Below are 20,837 nucleotides of genomic sequence, written 5' to 3'. Positions count from 1 at the left end.
CTAAGCCATGAAGCCCTTCTCACATTTGTTTCACAGTTCTTGTCTGACATAAGAAAAAAACATTGTTCAGAAGTTAGACGAGCTGTTAATTCCAGATTTAAGTTCTACTGTCTTCCCCCTTCCATTTCAGTCTTGAAGGAGGGTCTTGGCCCAAAACGTCAACCTTTTACATAAATGCTGCCTGACCTGCTGAGTTCCTCCAGCATTTTGTGTGTGTTGCTTTGGATTTCCAACATCTGCAGACTTTCTTGTGTTCTTAATTTTATTGCTTTTCACAATTATATACATTTATGTTTGATTAGTTCTTCAATCCTTCTGTTCTGTCTGGAATCTTAAGAGTGATTTGCCACAGGGTAAATTACAAATTTATCTCGGTCATTAATGTTTGCTTGCACTATTTTTGAATTTTTGTCCGACTAGAGATTGGAACAAAATTTCTAGTATCAGAAACAGAGGAAAGTGCTGTAAAACCATTTTGGTGTAACATAATGACTAAATTTACAGCTATGTATGACCATAATTCATATAATCATTATAACTTCCTGCAGGACAATGTGGAAATTAAACCAGGGAAAGGATATAGTATTATATCTAAAGGAAGGAAAAGGAGTCTTATTATTTATCGATGTGGACGTGAACACCAAGCACAATACACATGTGATGCGGTGGATTGCAAGTCATCAGCCATGCTCACTGTCCATGGTATGTGGTTAGCGGTGATGCATCCTTATTTATACCACTGTTAAGTTTTAATAAAGTAATTCTAATATCCGTGCTTGCTTGACCTAAATGATTCTGTCTGAATTGCAAGACAATAGACAATTATACATGTAAATATTTGTGTGTAGGATCTCACCCATATATTTATACAAACTTATCTTAAGTGTTGCAATTGAACCTGCATCTACTATTTCTGCTGGCAACTCATTCCTTACTTGCACCACCCTGTGAGTGAAGTTCCCCCTCAGGTTCCCATAAAATAGTTCACATTTCGTCCGTAACCTATGACCTTTAGATCTCTCTGCATCTCCCCAAAGCCTACATTGCTACCAAGTTTTGTGTCATGAACTGACTGTTACACTTTCTCTTCATTCTAACCATTAATATAGATTATGAACAGCTGATTATTTTTGTGTGCCATTAGTCATTAACTCCCTGCCTAAATATGACTTCTTTAATCCTACTCTCTGTTTTCCATCTGTTAACAAACTTTTAATCTAAACTACCATTATGCCAGGCACTTCAATAATGTTTAATAATCTCCATTTGTTATCATATCAAAGACTTTCGTAAAGTTTAAATACATTATGTCAACTGGTTTACTTTCATGTGTTAGTTACAACTTCAAAAGTTTCTAACAGTAAATAGTTAAATTATTAAACGAAATAGAAAGATTAAGCCTAGGCCCTGGAATTTAGAAGAATGACAAATTATCTCCTGAAGCATAAAATCTCCGAAGGGATTTTGACAGTGTGAATACACAAATATGTTTTACCCAGTAGAGTTGAGATTGGTTTGAATTCCTTCTCTGAGAAAGTTGTCGTGAATCTTTGGAAATCTTCACTGCAATGTGCTGTGTGCATTGACTGATTTAAGCTTGAGGTAGACTTTTAGACTGCGAAGTATTATGAGGATCACATGAGAAAGTGAAATGGCGCCTAGAGGTCAGCCATTACTTTTTTGTAGAGCAGGTGAGATTGAAGGTTCATTTGGTCCTGTCCTTGCTCTTACTACTTCTTAAATTCTTGTGTAAAAGAAAGATACATTATTACTTGGGATTAAATGGTTGAGAAATATTCTACTGCTGTTAAACATACCCATTATATGTAAATATTTGTAGAATTTTAGTTTGAGAGATGAAATAATATATGGAAGAATGGGTGGCTAAATGTAGAAATGTACCAATGAAACTAGATTTATCATTTTAATTATTTCTGCTCTGTGACATTTGATTTAATAATAGTTGCATTATATAAGCTATCCTTATGTTACCTTGTAATAAAATTGATGTAATGAGTTTACATTGTGATATTTGATGTTAACTGTAAGGATACGTATGCTAGGCAAGAGGATAACAGTGAGGGGAAGGGATAGGAAATGAGTGCATGGAGTATATGGTTGGTAGGCTGAGCAGCTGGGAGAAGGGTAAGAAACTGGGACACTGAGGGCTGGGGGTATGAGAGGTGGGAAGAGTTAGGAGAGAAAAGAGTATGCGGGAGGACCTGAGTGAATCAGGAGAAAAGAGAAATGAATAGAGGTGGAATTCACTGTTCATGCTTTTGGGCTGTAGACTACCCAGGTAGAATATGAAGTTGTGTCCACTGTGTCTCCACCCACAGTTGCATCTCCACCCCTTCCTCCCCCATCTGATAATAAGGATGAAACCAAAGTAAGGTCCCAGAAAGGTTTAACAAAGCATGGGCTTGAATGATGAAGTACGGTTTAGATGCATGATTATGGAAGTAGATACAATGGAGAAAATACAGAATGTAAAACTGAGATAGAAAAGATTTCTATAATCAAAATATTACAGCAGTTTTATTTGAATACATGAAGCATAGAGGATGAAGGAAGGGGAATTCTAGCAGGTTAGAGCACAAAATTAAATAAAAGGGTCAGAGAGAACAGGTAAGAGTACTGGTCTAACGATAAGGTATGGAGGGAGAGAAGATGGGATGTTTGCTTGTGTACACGTGGTGAAATTCTGGGATCATCTTAACCACATTGGCCATGATGTCAGATGCATAGTCCATCTCTTCAACTGTAACAAAACTAGGTTAATCTTTTTTGAAAACTGAAGGACTAGAAGCTATCCAATTTACATCAACTTGAAACTGAAATACAAAATTGGTTGATCTACCAAGTACCCTACATTGTAATGGATAGAGAACAGAACATTATTTGGTGCAAATGAGAGTTCAGCCCTGCTTCACTTTGTTCTAGTTAGCCTATTTAGAAAATTATTGCTGTTTTGTTGCTTGATTCTTAACTATTATTACATTAATAGTAATAATTGACATAACAGGTCAGTGCAGTGCCAATCAATGTGCCTACACATGTCAGTATATCCCTTTTGGGCTCCTTATTTTAGAAAGGATATACTGACATTGGAGAGGGTTCAGGGAATATTCATGAGAATGATTCCAGGAATGAAAGGGTTACCATATGAGGAACGTCTGGCAACTCTTGGGCTGTATTCCCTGGTGTTCAGGAGAATGAGGGGTAATCTCATAGATGCATTCCGAATGTTAAAAGGCCTGAACAGATTAGATATGGCAAAGTTATTTCCCATGGTAGGGAAGTCTAAAACAAGAAGGCATGACTTTAGGATTGAAGAATGTCCATTTAGAACAGAGATGCGTTGAAATTACTTTAGTCAGAGAGAGCTAAGTCTGTGGAATTTGTTGTCATGAGCAGCTGTGGAAGCCAAGTAATTAGGTGCATTTAAGGCAGAGATTTGCCAGGGTATCAAAGGGTATGGAGAGAAGGCAGGGGAGTGGGGATGACAGGAAGAATTGGATCAGCTCATGAGCAGACTCGATGGGCCGGATGGCTTACTTCTGCTCCTGTGTCTTTGGTCTTATGGTCTTGCACTGAAGTTGCAATGAGAAAAGTGAAAGCGGGGAAGCACTTGGATTTAGAAACATAGAAACATAGAAAATAGGTGCAGGAGTAGGCCATTCGGCCCTTCGAGCCTGCACCGCCATTTATTATGATCATGGCTGATCATCCAACTCAGAACCCAGCCTTCCCTCCATACCCCCTGACCCCTGTAGCCACAAGGGCCATATCTAACTTCCTTTTAAACATAGCTAATGAACTGGCCTCAACAGTTTGCTGTGGCAGAGAATTCCACAGATTCACCACTCTCTGTGTGAAGAAGTTTTTCCTAACCTCGGTCCTAAAAGGCTTCCCCTCTATCCTCAAACTGTGACCCCTCGTTCTAGACCTCCCCAACATCGGGAACAATCTTCCCGCATCTAGCCTGTCCAATCCCTTTAGGATCTTATACGTTTCAATCAGATCCCCCCTCAATCTTCTAAATTCCAACGAGTACAAGCCCAGTTCATCCAGTCTTTCTTCATATGAAAGACCTGCCATCCCAGGAATCAATCTGGTGAACCTTCTTTGTACTCCCTCTATGGCAAAGATGTCTTTCCTCAGATTAGGGGACCAAAACTGCACACAATACTCCAGGTGTGGTCTCACCAAGGCCTTGTACAACTGCAGTAGTACCTCCCTGCTCCTGTACTCGAATCCTCTTGCTATAAATGCCAGCATACCGTTCGCCTTTTTCACCGCCTGCTGTACCTGCATGCCCACTTTCAATGACTGGTGTATAATGACACCCAGGTCTCGTTGCACCTCCCCTTTTCCTAATCGGCCACCATTCAGATAATAATCTGTTTTCCTATTTTTGCCACCAAAGTGGATAACTTCACATTTATCCACATTAAATTGCATCTGCCATGAGTTTGCCCACTCACCCAACCTATCCAAGTCACCCTGCATCCTCTTAGCATCCTCCTCACTGCTAACACTGCCACCCAGCTTTGTGTCATCCGCAAACTTGGAGATGCTGCATTTAATTCCCTCATCCAAGTCATTAATATATATTGTAAACAACTGGGGTCCCAGCACTGAGCCTTGCGGTACCCCACTAGTCACCGTCTGCCATTCTGAAAAGGTCCCGTTTATTCCCACTCTTTGCTTCCTGTCTGCTAACCAATTCTCCACCCACACCAATACCTTACCCCCAATACCGTGCGCTTTAAGTTTGCACACTAATCTCCTGTGTGGGACCTTGTCAAAAGCCTTTTGAAAATCCAAATATACCACATCCACTGGTTCTCCCCTATCCACTCTACTAGTTACATCCTCAAAAGATTCTATGAGATTCGTCAGACATGATTTTCCTTTCACAAATCCATGCTGACTTTGTCCGATCATTTCACCGCTTTCCAAATGTGCTGTTATCACATCTTTGATAACTGACTCCAGCAGTTTCCCCACCACCGACGTTAGGCTAACCGGTCTATAATTCCCCGGTTTCTCTCTCCCTCCTTTTTTAAAAAGTGGGGTTACATTAGCCGCTCTCCAATCCTCAGGAACTAGTCCAGAATCTAACGAGTTTTGAAAAATTATCACTAATGCATCCACTATTTCTTGGGCTACTTCCTTAAGCACTCTGGGATGCAGACCATCTGGCCCTGGGGATTTATCTGCCTTTAATCCCTTCAATTTACCTAACACCATTTCCCTACTAACATGTATTTCGCTCAGTTCCTCCATCTCACTGGACCCTCTGTCCCCTACTATTTCTGGAAGATTATTTATGTCCTCCTTAGTGAAGCCAGAACCAAAGTAATTATTCAATTGGTCTGCCATGTCCTTGCTCCCCATAATCAATTCACCTGTTTCTGTCTGTAGGGGACCTACATGTTCCTCTAGCATTTTGTGTGCAGTGCTAAGGCTAGATTTCATTTCAGATTAATTTAATTGCTTGAATTTATTATTCTTAGCGAGTTCTCATGATGGGTTTCAAACATATCCTTAGTTCAAAAGCTCAGAACTCTATATGTTTGTCCAGTAATATAACCACATCCATACCGCAACATACTCAATTATCTATCTAAATGCAAACATGAATTTCCCATTCTTTTGAATTAGAAGTGATTTACGTACTATTTTTCACTGAACTTTAACTGCAATTTCATTTAAAAATTTAGTTAGCTAACTGTCTGGAGGTTAACCTGGATGAAGAAGTGGAGGGATAGGTTCGTAAATTTGCTGATAACACAAAGGTTGGGGGTGTTGTGGATAGTGTGGAGGGCTGTCAGAGGTTACAGTGGGACATTGATAAGATGCAAAACTGGGCTGAGAAGTGGCAGATAAGTGTGAGCTGGTTCATTTTGATAGGTCAAATATGATGGCAGAATACAGTATTAATGGTAAGACTCTTGGCAATGTGGAGGATCACAGGGATCTTGGGATCCAAGTCCATATGACACTCAAAGCTACTGCACAGGTTTACTCTGTGGTTAAGAAAGCCTTAGGTGCATTGGCCTTCATCAATCATGGGAATGAGTTTAGGAGCCGAGAGGTAATGTTGCAGCTATATAGGGCCCTGGTCAGACCTCACTTGGAGCACTCTGCTCAGATCTGGTCACCTCAATATCGGAAGGATGTGGAAACCATAGAAAGGGTGCAGAGGAGATTTACAAGGATGTTGCCCACTCACCCAACCTATCCAAGTCACCCTGCATCCTCTTAGCATCCTCCTCACAGCTAACACTGCCACCCAGCTTTGTGTCATCCGCAAACTTGGAGATGCTGCATTTAATTCCCTCATCCAAGTCATTAATATATATTGTAAACAACTGGGGTCCCAGCACTGAGCCTTGCGGTACCCCACTAGTCACCATCTGCCATTCTGAAAAGGTCCCGTTTATTCCCACTCTTTGCTTCCTGTCTGCTAACCAATTCTCCACCCACACCAATACCTTACCCCCAATACCGTGTGCTTTAAGTTTGCACACTAATCTCCTGTGTGGGACCTTGTCAAAAGCCTTTTGAAAATCCAAATATACCACATCCACTGGTTCTCCCCTATCCACTCTACTAGTTACATCCTCAAAAAATTCTATGAGATTCATCAGACATGATTTTCCTTTCACAAATCCATGCTGACTTTGTCCGATATGGCTTCAAGATGTTTCGGATTCTCTAAAGGTTAATTTGCAGGTTGAGTCGGTGGTAAGGAAAGCAAATGCAAAGTTAGCATTCAATTTGTGGGAATTAGAATATTAAAGCAAGGATGCAACGTTAAGGCCTCATTTGGAGAACTGTGAGCAGTTTTAGGCCCCTTATTGAAGAAAGGATGTACTGACATTGGAGAGAATTCAAAAGCGGTTCATAAAAATGATTCCATAATTGAAAGGCTTGTCATAAGGAGTGTTTGATGGTGCTGGGCCTCTACTCACTGGAATTGAGAAGGATAAGGGAGGATCTAATTGAACCCTACCAAATGTTGAATGGCCTCGACAGGATAGATTTGGAGAGGATGTGATGGAGGAGTCTAAGACCAGAGGACGTAGCCTCAAAACAGAGGGATGTCCATTTAGAACAGAGAGGAGGAGGAATTTCTTTAGCCAGAGAATGGTGAATCTGTGGAATTCATTGCCACAGGTGGCTGTGGAGGCCAAGTTATTTCGTATATGTAAGGTAGAGGGTGGTAGATTCTTGATTAGTCAGGCCATGAAAGGATATGTGGAGAAGGCAGGAGATTGGGACTGAGAGGGAAATGAATCAGCCATGATAAAACGGCTGATCAGACCCGATGGGCCAAACGGCCTAATTCTGCTCCTATATCTTATGATATTAATTTAAGGTGAGGGTAGAACGATTTAAAAGAGACCTGAAATGTAATTCTATTGCTCAGAGATTGGTCAGCATATGGAACAAGCTGCCAGGGGAAGTGCTAGAGGCAGGTATAATAATGCTGTTTCAATGACATTTGGACAGGGTTATGGATAGGAAAAGGTTTAGAGCGAGATGAGCCAAATGCAGGTAAATAGGATTAGCTCAGGAAGGCACCTTGGTTGCAGAGGATAAATTGGGCAAAAGGGCCTGTTTCAATACTGTATGACTGTACAGTACAATTTATCTCTAATGAACTTGCTATATTGTCCAAGCAGAGGTTAGAATTTATTAAATAGATACAGTTAGACACCAAGTGCAATTTCTACCATGCTCCTTTATGGAGGGATTGAAAATCAAATGAGGAATTCTGGTTTAAACAACTAGACCAGATTTTTTGGTTTGTTTATTTATGGGATGCAGATTTACAAGGTTGGCATTCGTTGTGCACACTGATTGCTCACTGAACCAAGTAGTTTGCAGGCCATTTCAAGGGCAGATAGGAAGTAAATACACTGGTGAAATTACAGCCAAGCTGTACCAGAATGGCAAATTTCATGCCCTTGAAGAACATTAACACACCAAAATAGCTTTATCTGTCAAATGCGTTGCTTTCATCAATAACCAATAAAATCCAAGGATTTGCTAGAGGTGTATATAAGACCATAAGATATAGGAGCCGAATTAGGCCACTTGGCCCAGGTGAGTCTGCTCCACCATTCAACCGTGGCTGATTTATTATCTGTCCCAACCCCATTCAACCGCATTCTGTAAATTATGGTTGAAAATTGTTACTGTAGGCAAGAAGTTCTATGGAGGCAAATTCAAGCAATAAATAGAAGATTTACTACTCTGTTTCTTCTTTAGCTCGTGACATCAAAGTAGTCCGGCCTTTGGAAGATCTTGAAGTGATTGAACAGGAGAGTGCTGCCTTCTTATGTGAAATTTCACATGACGAAGTTGATTTTCAGTGGTTTAAGAACGACGTAAAAATCAAGGCTGGAGACAATGTGAAATTACGTCAAGAAGGTAGAATTTTTCTTGATTATTTTAAAGTGAAGATTTTAGATTGGTATATGCTATTATTCAAATGTATGCTTCCAATAGGAACCAAGTAATGCCCAGTCAGTGGATGCCCTAAAGCCTCATTTTGCACATATCCATATTGCATTTTCAGTTGCAGATCTAGATATAACCAACTGTTTTGTATATAGGAAGGAGACATATTCTACTCTTTAAATCAGTGAAGCCTGAAGATGCTACAGAGATAAAGTTTGTTGCTGAAAGTGCCACTTCCAGAGCTTTCCTTCGAATTAAAGGTAAGAATTCTTGGAGGAGCAATGGAGAAACTTTGAGAGAAAAAGCTCTTGTATTGTATATTACATAAACACAAGATATTCTGCCCATGTCTGTACATTGCAACGGAGTCATAACGCAGAGATTTTTACTCCCTTATGTTGTGAGATGGATGTAAGATTTAAATAAATTCTAATGCTGGAAATCCAGAGCAACACACAGAAAATGCTGGAAGAACTCAGCAGGTTAGGAAGCATTTTTGGAGAGAAATAAATGGTTGGCAATTTTGGCCGAGGTCCTTTATCAGGACTGGAAACGAAGGGGGAAGAAGCCAGAGTAAGGAAATAACTACAAGCTTGCAGGTGATAGGTGAGTCCAGGTGAACTAAAGCTGGGAGGCGATAGATGGAAGTGGTAAAAGGCTGGAAAAGATGGAATCTGATGGGAGAGGAGGGTCGACCTTAGGAGAATGGGAAGGTGAAAAAGGTACCAGAGTGAGTTAATAGGTGGGTAATATGGTGGAATTCTTCATTAAGATGGAGAGTGACATAGTTAATTCAGAAACAAAGGTTCTGAACTTAAAGAGGGGTAACTTTGAAGGTATGAGACGTGAATTAGCTAAGATAGACTGGCAAATGACACTTAAAGGATTAACGGTGGATATGCAATGGCAAGCATTTAAAGATTGCATGGATGAACTACAACAATTGTTCATCCCAGTTTGGCAAAAGAATAAATCAAGGAAGGTAGTGCACCCGTGGCTGACAAGAGAAATTAGGGATAGTATCAATTCCAAAGAAGAAGCATACAAATTAGCCAGAAAAAGTGGCTCACCTGAGGACTGGGAGAAATTCAGAGTTCAGCAGAGGAGGACAAAGGGCTTAATTAGGAAGGGGGGAAAAGATTATGAGAGAAAACTGGCAGGGAACATAAAAACTGACTGCAAAAGCTTTTATAGATATGTAAAAAGGAAAAGACTGGTAAAGACAAATGTAGGTCTGCTACAGACAGAAACAGGTGAATTGATTATGGGGAGTAAGGACATGGCAGACCAATTGAATAATTACTTTGGTTCTGTCTTCACTAAGGAGGACATAAATAATCTTCCAGAAATAGTAGGGGACAGAGGGTCCAGTGAGATGGAGGAACTGAGCGAAATACATGTTAGTAGGGAAGTGGTGTTAGGTAAATTGAAGGGATTAAAGGCAGATAAATCCCCAGGGCCAGATGGTCTGCATCCCAGAGTGCTTAAGGAAGTAGCCCAAGAAATAGTGGATGCATTAGTGATAATTTTTCAAAACTAGTTAGATTCTGGACTAGTTCCTGAGGATTGGCTAATGCAACCCCTCTTTTTAAAAAAGGAGGGAGAGAGAAACCGGGGAATTATAGACCGGTTAGCCTAACGTCGGTGGTGGGGAAACTGCTGGAGTCAGTTATCAAAGATGTGATAACAGCACATTTGGAAAGCGGTGAAATGATCGGACAAAGTCAGCATGGATTTGTGAAAGGAAAATCATGTCTGACGAATCTCATAGAATTTTTTGAGGATGTAACTAGTAGAGTGGATAGGGGAGAACCAGTGGATGTGGTATATTTGGATTTTCAAAAGGCTTTTGACAAGGTCCCACACAGGAGATTAGTGTGCAAACTTAAAGCACAAGGTATTGGGGGTAAGGTATTGATGTGGATGGATAATTGGTTAGCAGACAGGAAGCAAAGAGTGGGAATAAACGGGACCTTTTCAGAATGGCAGGCAGTGACTCGTAGGGTACCGCAAGGCTCAGTGCTGGGACCCCAGTTGTTTACAATATATATTAATGACTTGGATGAGGGAATTAAATGCAGCATCTCCAAGTTTGCGGATGACACGAAGCTGGGTGGCAGTGTTAGCTGTGAGGAGGATGCTAAGAGGATGCAGGGTGACTTGGATAGGTTGGGTGAGTGGGCAAATTCATGACAGATGCAATTTAATGTGGATAAATGTGAAGTTATCCACTTTGGTGGCAAAAATAGGAAAACAGATTATTATCTGAATGGTGGCCGATTAGGAAAAGGGGAGGTGCAACGAGACCTGGGTGTCATTATACACCAGTCATTGAAAGTGGGCATGCAGGTACAGCAGGCGGTGAAAAAGGCGAATGGTATGCTGGCATTTATAGCGAGAGGACTTGAGTACAGGAGCAGGGAGGTACTACTGCAGTTGTACAAGGCCTTGGTGAGACCACACCTGGAGTATTGTGTGCAGTTTTGGTCCCCTAATCTGAGGAAAGACATCCTTGCCATAGAGAGAGTACAAAGAAGGTTCACCAGATTGATTCCTGGGATGGCAAGACTTTCATATGAAGAAAGACTGGATGAACTAGGCTTGTACTCGTTGGAATTTAGAAGATTGAGGGGGGATCTGATTGAAACGTATAAAATTCTAAAGGGATTGGACAGACTAGATGCAGGAAGATTGTTCCTGATGTTGGGGAAGTCCAGAATGAGGGGTCACAGTTTGAGGATAAAGGGGAAGCCTTTTAGGATTGAGATTAGGAAAAACTTCTTCATACAGAGAGTAGTGAATCTGTGGAATTCTCTGCCACAGGAAACAGTTGAGGCCAGTTCATTGGCTATATTTAAGAGGGAGTTAGATATGGCCCTTGTGGCTACGGGGATCAGGGGGTACGGAGGGAAGGCTGGTGCAGGTTCTGAGTTGGATGATCAGCCATGATCATAATAAATGGCGGTGCAGGCTCGAAGGGCTGGATGGCCTACTCCTGCACCTATTTTCTATGTTTCTATGTTAATGATAAAAGACAAGGTAAGAAGAGAGCCAGAATGGGGATGGAAAAAGGGAGAAGGCTGGAGGGGAGAAATCACTAAGGTTGAGAAATCAGTGCTCATGCCATCGGGTTGAAGGCAATCCAGGCAGAATATGAGGTGTTGCTCCTTCAACCTGAGAGTGGCCTCATCGTGGCAATTGAGAAGGCCAAGGACCAACATGTCAGAATGGAAATGGGAAGTAGAATTAAAATGGTGGATGGAGTGAAGGTGCTGAAGCAGTCCCCCAGTCTACGTAGGGTCTTACCAATGTAGAGGAGGCTGCACCAGGAGCACCAGATATAGTGGATGACCCCCGACATACTTTCACTCCATTAGCCTATGTCTGCATCCAGCAACATCATTCTTTGCCTCTGCTGCATGCGATAATGTGATCCCATACCAGCCAAATCTTTCCATTCCAGCTCTTTTCTGCTCTCCGATCTGTGACTGTTTCTCCTCTGTCCTTTTTCTCCTCCCAATCTGCTTAGTTCCTACACCCACCGCAGCCCCATTGTCCTATTTCTTTCCCTCCTCTACCCACTCTATCTGCCCATCACCACACACTCCTGTTCTTTTCACCTCTCTATTCCCATTTACCCCACTTCCCTTATTTGATTCCATGCTCCATCTTTCTCTCATAGCATATTCCAATATCAACAGCCCTTTGTCACCTCCACCTATTACTCCCGGGCTCTGTAACTACTTCCACACTCCGTCCTGCCCATCATCCCTCTCACCGGGATCTGTCAATTGATTGCTATATCTTGGTCTACCCCACCCTTTCACATTTTAAAAAATATGTTATCTTGGTTTTTCAGTCCAAATGATGGATCTTGATCTGAAACGTTGACTGTCCATTTCCTTCCACAGATGCCGTCTGATCTGCTAAGCTCCTCCAGAGTCTTGATTGTTGTTTAATATTCTAGTGAATCTCCTCTGCACTGTTTCTAACACAAAAACATCCCATTCAACCAGAACTGCATATAAAACTCCAAGTGCAATCTAAACAACAGGAATTCTGCAGATGCTGGAAATTCAAGCAACACACATCGAAGTTGCTGGTGAACGCAGCAGGCCAGGCAGCATCTCTAAGAAGAGGTACAGTCGACGTTTCAGGCCGAGTCCCTTCGTCAGGACTAACTGAAGGAAGAGTGAGTAAGAGATTTGAAAGTTGGAGGGGGAGGGGGGGGAATCCAAAATGATAGGAGAAGACAGGAGGGGGAGGGATAGAGCCAAGAGCTGGACAGGTGATTGGCAAAAGGGATACGAGAGGATCATGGGACAGGAGGTCCGGGAAGAAAGACAGGGGAGGGCGGGGGAACCAGAGGATGGGCAAGGGGTATATTCAGAGGGACAGAGGGAGAAAAAGGAGAGTGAGAGAAAGAATGTGTATAAAAGTAAGTAACAGATGGGATACGAGGGGGAGGTGGGGCATTAGCGGAAGTTAGAGAAGTCGATGTTCATGCCATCAGGTTGGAGGCTACCCAGACGGAATATAAGGTGTTGTTCCTCCAACCTGAGTGTGGCTTCATCTTTACAGTAGAGGAGGCCGTGGATAGACATGTCAGAATGAGAATGGGATGTGGAATTAAAATGTGTGGCCACTGGGAGATCCTGCTTTCTCTGGCGAACAGAGTGTAGGTGTTCAGTGAAACGATCTCCCAGTGGCCACACATTTTAATTCCACATCCCATTCTCATTCTGACATGTCTATCCACGGCCTCCTCTACTGTAAAGATGAAGCCACACTCAGGTTGGAGGAACAACACCTTATATTCCGTCTGGGTAGCCTCCAACCTGATGGCATGAACATCGACTTCTCTAACTTCCGCTAATGCCCCACCTCCCCCTCGTACCCCATCTGTTACTTACTTTTATACACACATTCTTTCTCTCACTCTCCGTTTTCTCCCTCTGTCCCTCTGAATATACCCCTTGCCCATCCTCTGGTTCCCCCCCCCCCTTGTCTTTCTTCCTGGCCTCCTGTCCCATGATGCTCTCGTATCCCTTTTGCCTATCACCTGTCCAGCTCTTGGCTCCATCCCTCCCCCTCCTGTCTTCTCCCATCATTTTGATCTCCCCCTCCCCCTCCAACTTTCAAATCTCTTACTCACTCTTCCTTCAGTTAGTCCTGACGAAGGGTCTCGGCCTGAAACGTTGACTGTACCTCTTCCTAGAGATGCTGCCTGGCCTGCTGTGTTCAAGTGCAATCTAATCACTGTTTTATAAAGTTCTAGTGTAACATCCCAACTTTTATATTCTTTGTCTTTACCCATGAAGGAAAACAAGCTGAAATGCCTCCATCAGAACCATATTTGCCTGCAATATGACTTTCAGTGAACTGTGGTTTTAAGACTTTGTGATTATACCTCTTTAATTTTTGGATTTGCAATCCAAATTAACAATTAACCTAATATTTACACATTTAACATAATTAACATAACCTGATTTATGTTACCTGACAACCAACATAATATTGCTTTCTATCACTATTCACAGTTTTAATATTGACATCAAACTATTGTTCACATATCTATTTCAGAATTACCAGTTAAGATTGTGAAACCCTTAAGAGAGAAAATAGGCATGGAGAAGCATCGTGTCTTTTTTGAATGCAAAGTTTCTAGAAAAAATGCTGTGGTCAAATGGTATTACAAAGGAAAGGAGATTCATGCCAGTAAGAAGCACGAGATTGTGAGTGAAGATTTGTACAGGAAGCTCATAATTAATAATATTGCTTTTGAAGATGAAGGCAACTACACGTGTGATGCTGTAGATGACAAAAGTACTGCCATGTTGTATGTAGAAGGTACGAGTTTGGAAACATCAATTTTGAAATGTTTCATCTGTTTAAAGAAGAGTGAAGTTAAAAATAAGGTTTTGTTTTAAAATGTATCCCAATGCTTGGCAAAATAGGGCAGTACGTGATAGAGTCATGGAATCATACAGTGCGGAAACAGGCCTTTTGACTCAACTTGTTCACACCAACCAAGATGTCCATGCAAGCTAGTCCCATTTACTGACAGTTGGCCCAAACTTCTCTAAAACTTTTCCATCCATGTATGGTTGAAGAGTCTTTTAAATGTTGTTGTTATGGTACCTACCTCAACCACTTCCTCTGGCAGCTTGTTCTATATACACACAACTCTCTGTATAAACAAGTTGTCTCTGAGTTCCATTTTAAATCTTTCTCCTTTCATCTTAAGCTAATGCCCTCAAGTTTTTGATTCCCTTTCCCCGGGGGGCGGTGGGGGGGGGGGGGAGAGACTGTGTACCTTTCTGTGCCTTTCATGATTGCATACACTTCTGTATTGTCACTTCTCAGACTCCTTTGGTAGAGCAATGAATAAAAACCAAGCGTAGCAAACATAGATTGCTCAAACTTTCCCTATAACTAATCCCCTCACGTCCTGGCAATATTCCTGTTAATTGTCTTTGCACTTTTTCTATCCAATGACATTTTTCCTGTAACAGGGTAACCAAAATTATACACTGTTCTCCAGCTGCAGTCTCACCAGTGTTTTATACAATTGCAACATAACATCCCAGTTTTAAACTCGGTGCCCTGTTGGTGAAGACCAGCATGTTAAAAGCCTCTTTCACCACGACTACCTGTGGAGCTATGTACTTGTACTTCTGGGTCACACTGTACTGTACTGTGCCCATGACGCTAGTCTTCACTGTAAAAGTCCTAGCCTGGTTTGACTTCCCAAGATGCAACACCTTGCACTTACTGGTTTGACAGCATTTGCTGTTCCTTCACTTATCTAGTTGATCAAGGTGCTTTTGTAATTTTTGATAAATTTTCTCAGTGTTTGAAACCATCTTTTTTAGTGTCCCCTGCAAACTTACTAGCAATGCCTTATCCGTTCTCATACAAATGATTCCTATGAATAACAACATCGGGCACACCCCCAAACCCTGTGGCACACCATTAGTACAGGCCTTCGGTATGAGAAACAACCTGTCACCATTACCCTCTACTTCTTACCATTAAGCTATTTATGTATCCATTTAGCTATCTCTCCCTGGATCTAATCCAATGTAACTTTCCAGACTGGACTTCTAAGTGAGATCTTATAAAGGCCTTGCTGAAGCCTATATTATTAGAGAACATCTATTGCCCTGCCTCTTCTTGCTTACCTCTCTAAAAGCATTAACATTTTTAAGACATAGTTTGCCCATGCACAAAGCCAGGCTGGCTGTTTCTAATCAATCCTTTCTTTTTCAAATGGTGGTAGATCCAGTCCTTTTGAATCCTCTGCAGTAACTTCACCACCACTGATGTTGGGCACACTGGCCTGTCGTTTCCTAGCTTGTCTTTGCTGCCCCTAAGTGACAGTGTAACATCAGCCATTTTCCAGGACTTCATGATATAGCAACCATTTTACATCAAAGTACCTTTGTTATTAAAGTATGTATAATTAAACAACCTTGTGATTCGTCTGCTTACAGGCAGCCACAAAGCAAGAAACCCAAAATAACCCAATTTAAAAAAAAGACCAACACCCAATGCGGGGAGGGGGAGAGGGAGAGGGAGAGGGATCATGCTAACAATAAAAACAAGCAATAGCATTGAGTCTGTAGACCCAGAGCCACTGGAGTAGGCCCATAAAATCAATGCTATTAGCATTTAAAATCCATTGTTTCTTGATCCCTTCTTTAGGTTGCTTTATTTCTATAAACTATAATGTCTAAATAGAGTGGGTGTGCAGGTATAATTTTATACTGCTCTAACTGGCAAATGAAAGATTAACTTGAGAGGTTGTCACACACTATACAGTTTTCCTCAAATTTTGTGACTTAGCCACATAGTTTCTAATCCCAAAGGATCAAAAGATATAAAATGTATTGATGGAAATCCTCAATAAATGCTGAGTATAAACTCAGGAACTGTTTTGTGGAGCTCCATTTGCAATGACATCATTGAGCTTCTGATTACATTTCATTTCAATTCTCCTTCGTATTCCCACACTGATTTGCCTGTCCTCTTCCTCATCATGGTGAAGTCAAACACAGGCAAGAACAGCACTTCATTCTACTTGTGTCGTCTGCAAACCAATGGTATGAACATTGAATTTTCCAATGTTACCACTTTCAGGGAACAATGGATTTCCAAGATTCAAATTTAAATTTCGCATTTATTTATCACATGTACATCAAAACGTACAGTGAAATATGTTGTTTGTGTTGACACCCAACATGCTGGGGGCAGCCCACAAGTGCTGCCATGCATTCTGGCGCCAACACAGCAAGCCCACGCACTACTTTGCAGAACAACACAGAACACAACAAGGAACAAAACAGTGCGCACATATATAGTCCTCCAACCCTAGGACAGGCTGTCTTCAGCCTCTAGCAGACTTGTACTCTTTCTCGCAAACTTGGACTCCTAGATCAATGAATTTGTTTAAATATGCTTTATTGACAGAGCAATCAATTTCCATCATTAAGACAATATCTGATGTGGAAGTGACTGAGCCAAACGACGCCAGATTTGAATGTGAGCTTTCAGTTGCTGACATAAAACCTCCAAAATGGATACTAAACGGTGAAATACTTCATCCTTCTAAAAATGTGGACATTGAGCATTGTGGCACTATTCACCGCCTTATCCTGAAAAATACATCTTGCAAGATGACCGGCATAGTACAATTTATTGCTGGGAAATCAAAATCTGAAGCAAGGTTAACCATTAAAGGTATTCAAACACTCTATAGGCTTGGATGTTAGCATATGGTTCTACAGGCACCTGTATATTTAATCTCACTGTGAAACATAAACCATCCATTGCCTCTACACATGCTGACTGACCTGCTGTGTTCTTCCAATGTATTATATTTTGCTTTAGTATTTACTCTTGGTTTCTGTCATGAATTTTACATGTGTTGGGCATGTAAAATCAGGTGTGAGGAAAAATTTGTTCCTCAAGTCCATTTTAAATCTTTCCCCACTCACTTTAAACCCGTGTCCTCTGGTTTTATACTCCCCCTGTTGTGGGGGATAAGGACATTCACTTTATCTGTTCTTCTCATGATTTTGTTAACCTCTATTAAGTCACTCGTGGCTCATCGCAAAAAATGATGCAAGCATCTCTACCAGGATTCCTGCAGTTTCTTCTCCAGTTTTCCACAATGATCTAGGATACACAGGGTCAGGCCATCTTAATAAGCTTTAAGTATGCCAGCTCCTTCTCTTTAAAATTCTGAAAGAATCATAGAGCACTACAACATAGAAGCAGGCTCTTCAGCCTATTGAATCCATGCCGAACTGCTTTTCTGCCAAGTACCATTGTCCCAAAGCTGCATCATAGTCCTCCACACCCATCCCATCCTTGCACCTATCCAATCTTGTCTTAAATGCTGCAGTCGAATCTGCATCCACCACTTCCATTGGCATCTCATTCCACACTCTCAACACCTTCAAAGTGAAGAAGTTTCCCCTCAGGTTCCCTTTTAAATATTTCAACTTCCACCAACATTCCCTCTAATTTTTTTTACATAGCTGCGTGGACCAACCATTGCTTTGAGCAGGAAAGTTTTCTTTTGTAATAGAATGAAAATTGAAAAATCACATACTTTTTTATTTATTGAAGGGTACAAGGAAATAACAGTACAACAAAAAAATCTTTCATGTTTGTAGACTTTTTCTCATCTGTCTTTAGTAAAATCCATTGTCTATAAACACTGTCCAGATTAATTTCACATCCAGATGAAAGATGCATCTTAATGCTCATTAGATCCACTTAAATGTTTCACTTCTACTCTGTTTCTAGATATATATTTGATTGAATTCATCAGACTGAATCCATGTTCAGTCAGCACTAGAAGCTTGAAATGTTCCAATGATGTCAACAAGAATTGACATTTCTTCAAATTCTTCATTTTAAGCATGTAGTTCAACATATCAGTGAATGTAATAATTGAACCAGTCTTGCCTTTCTCAGAAACAAAGAATTTGAAATCATAGTATTGCTGCAATATTTATGTTGTCGCGTATAAAAGAAAATTCCAGCTACGTGTGATCATTTCGATTACTGTACAGCTATGCACCCTTGCAGCTTAGAGGTAACAGTACCTTTCATCCTTCATCTATGACTTTTAGTTCTAGTCTCACCAAACCTCAGTGGAAAAAAGCCTGCTTTCATTCACCCTATCTATATCCCTTATAATTGTATATACTCTATCAAATCTCCATTCATTCCCTATGCTCTGGGGAATAAAATCCGAACCTATTGAATCTCTTCATATAACTCAGGTCCTCAAGTCCCTGCAACATCCTCATAATTGTTTTCTGTACACTTTTAATCTTATTGATATCTTTCCTGTCGTTAGGTGACCAAAACTGCACACATTACACCAAAGTTGGCCTCAGCAATGTTTTATACATCTTCAACATAATATCCAGCTTCTCTTCTCAATAATCTGATTAATGAAGGCCAATGTGACAGGAACTCTCTTTACAACCCTATCTACACCTGTGATGCCAATTTCAAGGAATTATGGATCTGTGTTCCCAGATTCCTTTGCACTTTGTTGAAATCCTCCTTGGCTTTGGGACTTGAGGAGATCACTATGCAGGTCTTGTGTTCCTTCAATCAATATCCGTTTTTCTGCTTCTCTTTTACAAAGCTCTTAATCTTTCCATATCTCCAACCTAGCTTTTGGCCACCTGTCCTGTTACCTTATTGGCAAGCTTTGCCATTATTATCTTGTGAATCATTGCAACAAAGGTGCCACAGAGATGCAAGTTGTTGTTCAATAGCTTTAATTGTAAATTTACATATTTTTCAGAGCCTCCATCAAAGGTAGTGAGAGAACTACAGAACATAACAGTGGAAGAGAGGAAGTCTGTTACTTTGATCTGCGAGTTTACACCTACTCCCAAGGTGGTTAGGTGGTACAAAGACCAGAGCTTAATTGAATCTTCTGACAGATTCAAATTCAAGCAAGTTCAGAATGTGGTAGAACTCTCGATCTCAAATCTCAGCCCTGAAGATTCTGGTAAATATAGCTGCAAGTCAAGTAATGCACAGACCACCGCCACACTCACAGTTGAAGGTAAGAATTTTTACCTGACAATAAAATGATCAACATTTTACTACTTAAAAAGTAGAAAAAATTCAGAAGGTCAGGCAGCTTTTGCAGAAAGAAAAAAATAACTAACATATTAGATCATAGATCCTTTCAGAATATCCTCTTTTTGATTTCAGATCTGCAGCATCTGTGCTTTTGTGATTTTTTTTTCAGTAAAAGCTCAGAATCGGAATCAGAATCAAATTTATTATCACTGACTTGTATGTCATTAAATTTGTTGGTTTTTGCAGTATCAGTAAGTTGAAGCCATAAAATTACTATCAATGACAAAATAAATAAATGGTTCAAAGAAAAAGGAATATTGAAGCAATGTTCATGGATTATTCAGAAATCCAGTGCCAGAGGGGAAGAAGCTGTTCCTAAATTGTTGAGTTGTCTTCAGGCTTCTGCTCCACCTCAAATATTTCTGTTCATTATTATTCTTTGAGACACAACACTGCATGTGGTTGGACGCAGAACAAAATAAAACTACCTGCTGGAGGAACTCAGCGGAGCAACTCAGCGGAGCAAGCAGCATCTCTGGAGGCAAAGTGAAAGTCAACATTTCAGTCTATCTTCTTGTCTCCCCAGACCAGCTGAGCTCCTTTTGCAAGCCTTTTAGCCATTCAATTTCCAGAAATATCCCCTCTTCCAATCGCTTTGGAGCCAATTTCATGTATGGATGACTTTCTATTTCAGGTTTCATTCTGGTAAAGGATAACATGTCTTCAACACTATGGGAATGTTTTTCAGATAGTCAGGCAGTTTTTAAAAGATGAATAAAATCATAATATTTAACCTGAAGGCAGGTAGAAAATTGCAGGTCTTTCAGCTGCGTATTAAAACTAACACTAATAGTACAGTTTTCTCACTGACACCTTATATTTACACTCTTGACTCAATTGATGCATAACTTGATGACACAACTGAGTGTAACTTAACAATTGGTGCTCAGTCTCTTATGACTGGATGAAGCCCAACAGGTCTTGATGAAATAAAGGGACCATATTGTCAAATGATATTAATATGTGAAGGTCTAAATATTTCAGGGTAGTTTGAGGTTATTGGTTAGTAAGGACAACAAAAATTTCAGGGAAAAGAAGCAGGCGAATAGTGGAGCAGACTTGATGGGCTGAATGGCCTAATTCTGCTCCTAATGCCTTACGGGCTTGGAATTGTGTGCTTCTTGACAGTGCTCGCAATCCCAAATGAATAAGCTATGAGATAACCCAATACAATTACA

At 40.8% G+C, this 20,837-nt stretch overlaps 1 protein-coding gene across 7 annotated transcripts in view; it reads left to right on the top strand.

Moving 5' to 3' along the window:
• Window positions 1-20,837, top strand: part of obscnb (obscurin, cytoskeletal calmodulin and titin-interacting RhoGEF b) — a 487,178-nt gene that overhangs the window by 102,998 nt on the left and 363,343 nt on the right. For all 7 annotated transcript variants that reach the window (XM_063044498.1, XM_063044500.1, XM_063044497.1 and 4 more), the window contains exons 20-25: window positions 549-702; window positions 8,287-8,448; window positions 8,634-8,738; window positions 14,062-14,328; window positions 16,951-17,220; window positions 19,313-19,579. In XM_063044498.1, the coding sequence (XP_062900568.1) occupies window positions 549-702; window positions 8,287-8,448; window positions 8,634-8,738; window positions 14,062-14,328; window positions 16,951-17,220; window positions 19,313-19,579 (1,225 nt within the window). The remainder of the gene's footprint in view (window positions 1-548; window positions 703-8,286; window positions 8,449-8,633; window positions 8,739-14,061; window positions 14,329-16,950; window positions 17,221-19,312; window positions 19,580-20,837) is intronic.

This window comes from Mobula hypostoma, chromosome 3 (genome assembly GCF_963921235.1).
Source record: "Mobula hypostoma chromosome 3, sMobHyp1.1, whole genome shotgun sequence".
Lineage (NCBI taxonomy): Eukaryota > Metazoa > Chordata > Chondrichthyes > Myliobatiformes > Myliobatidae > Mobula > Mobula hypostoma.
The sequence above is the reverse complement of the archived record's forward strand: the minus strand, read 5'-3'. Positions and strand labels throughout refer to the sequence as shown.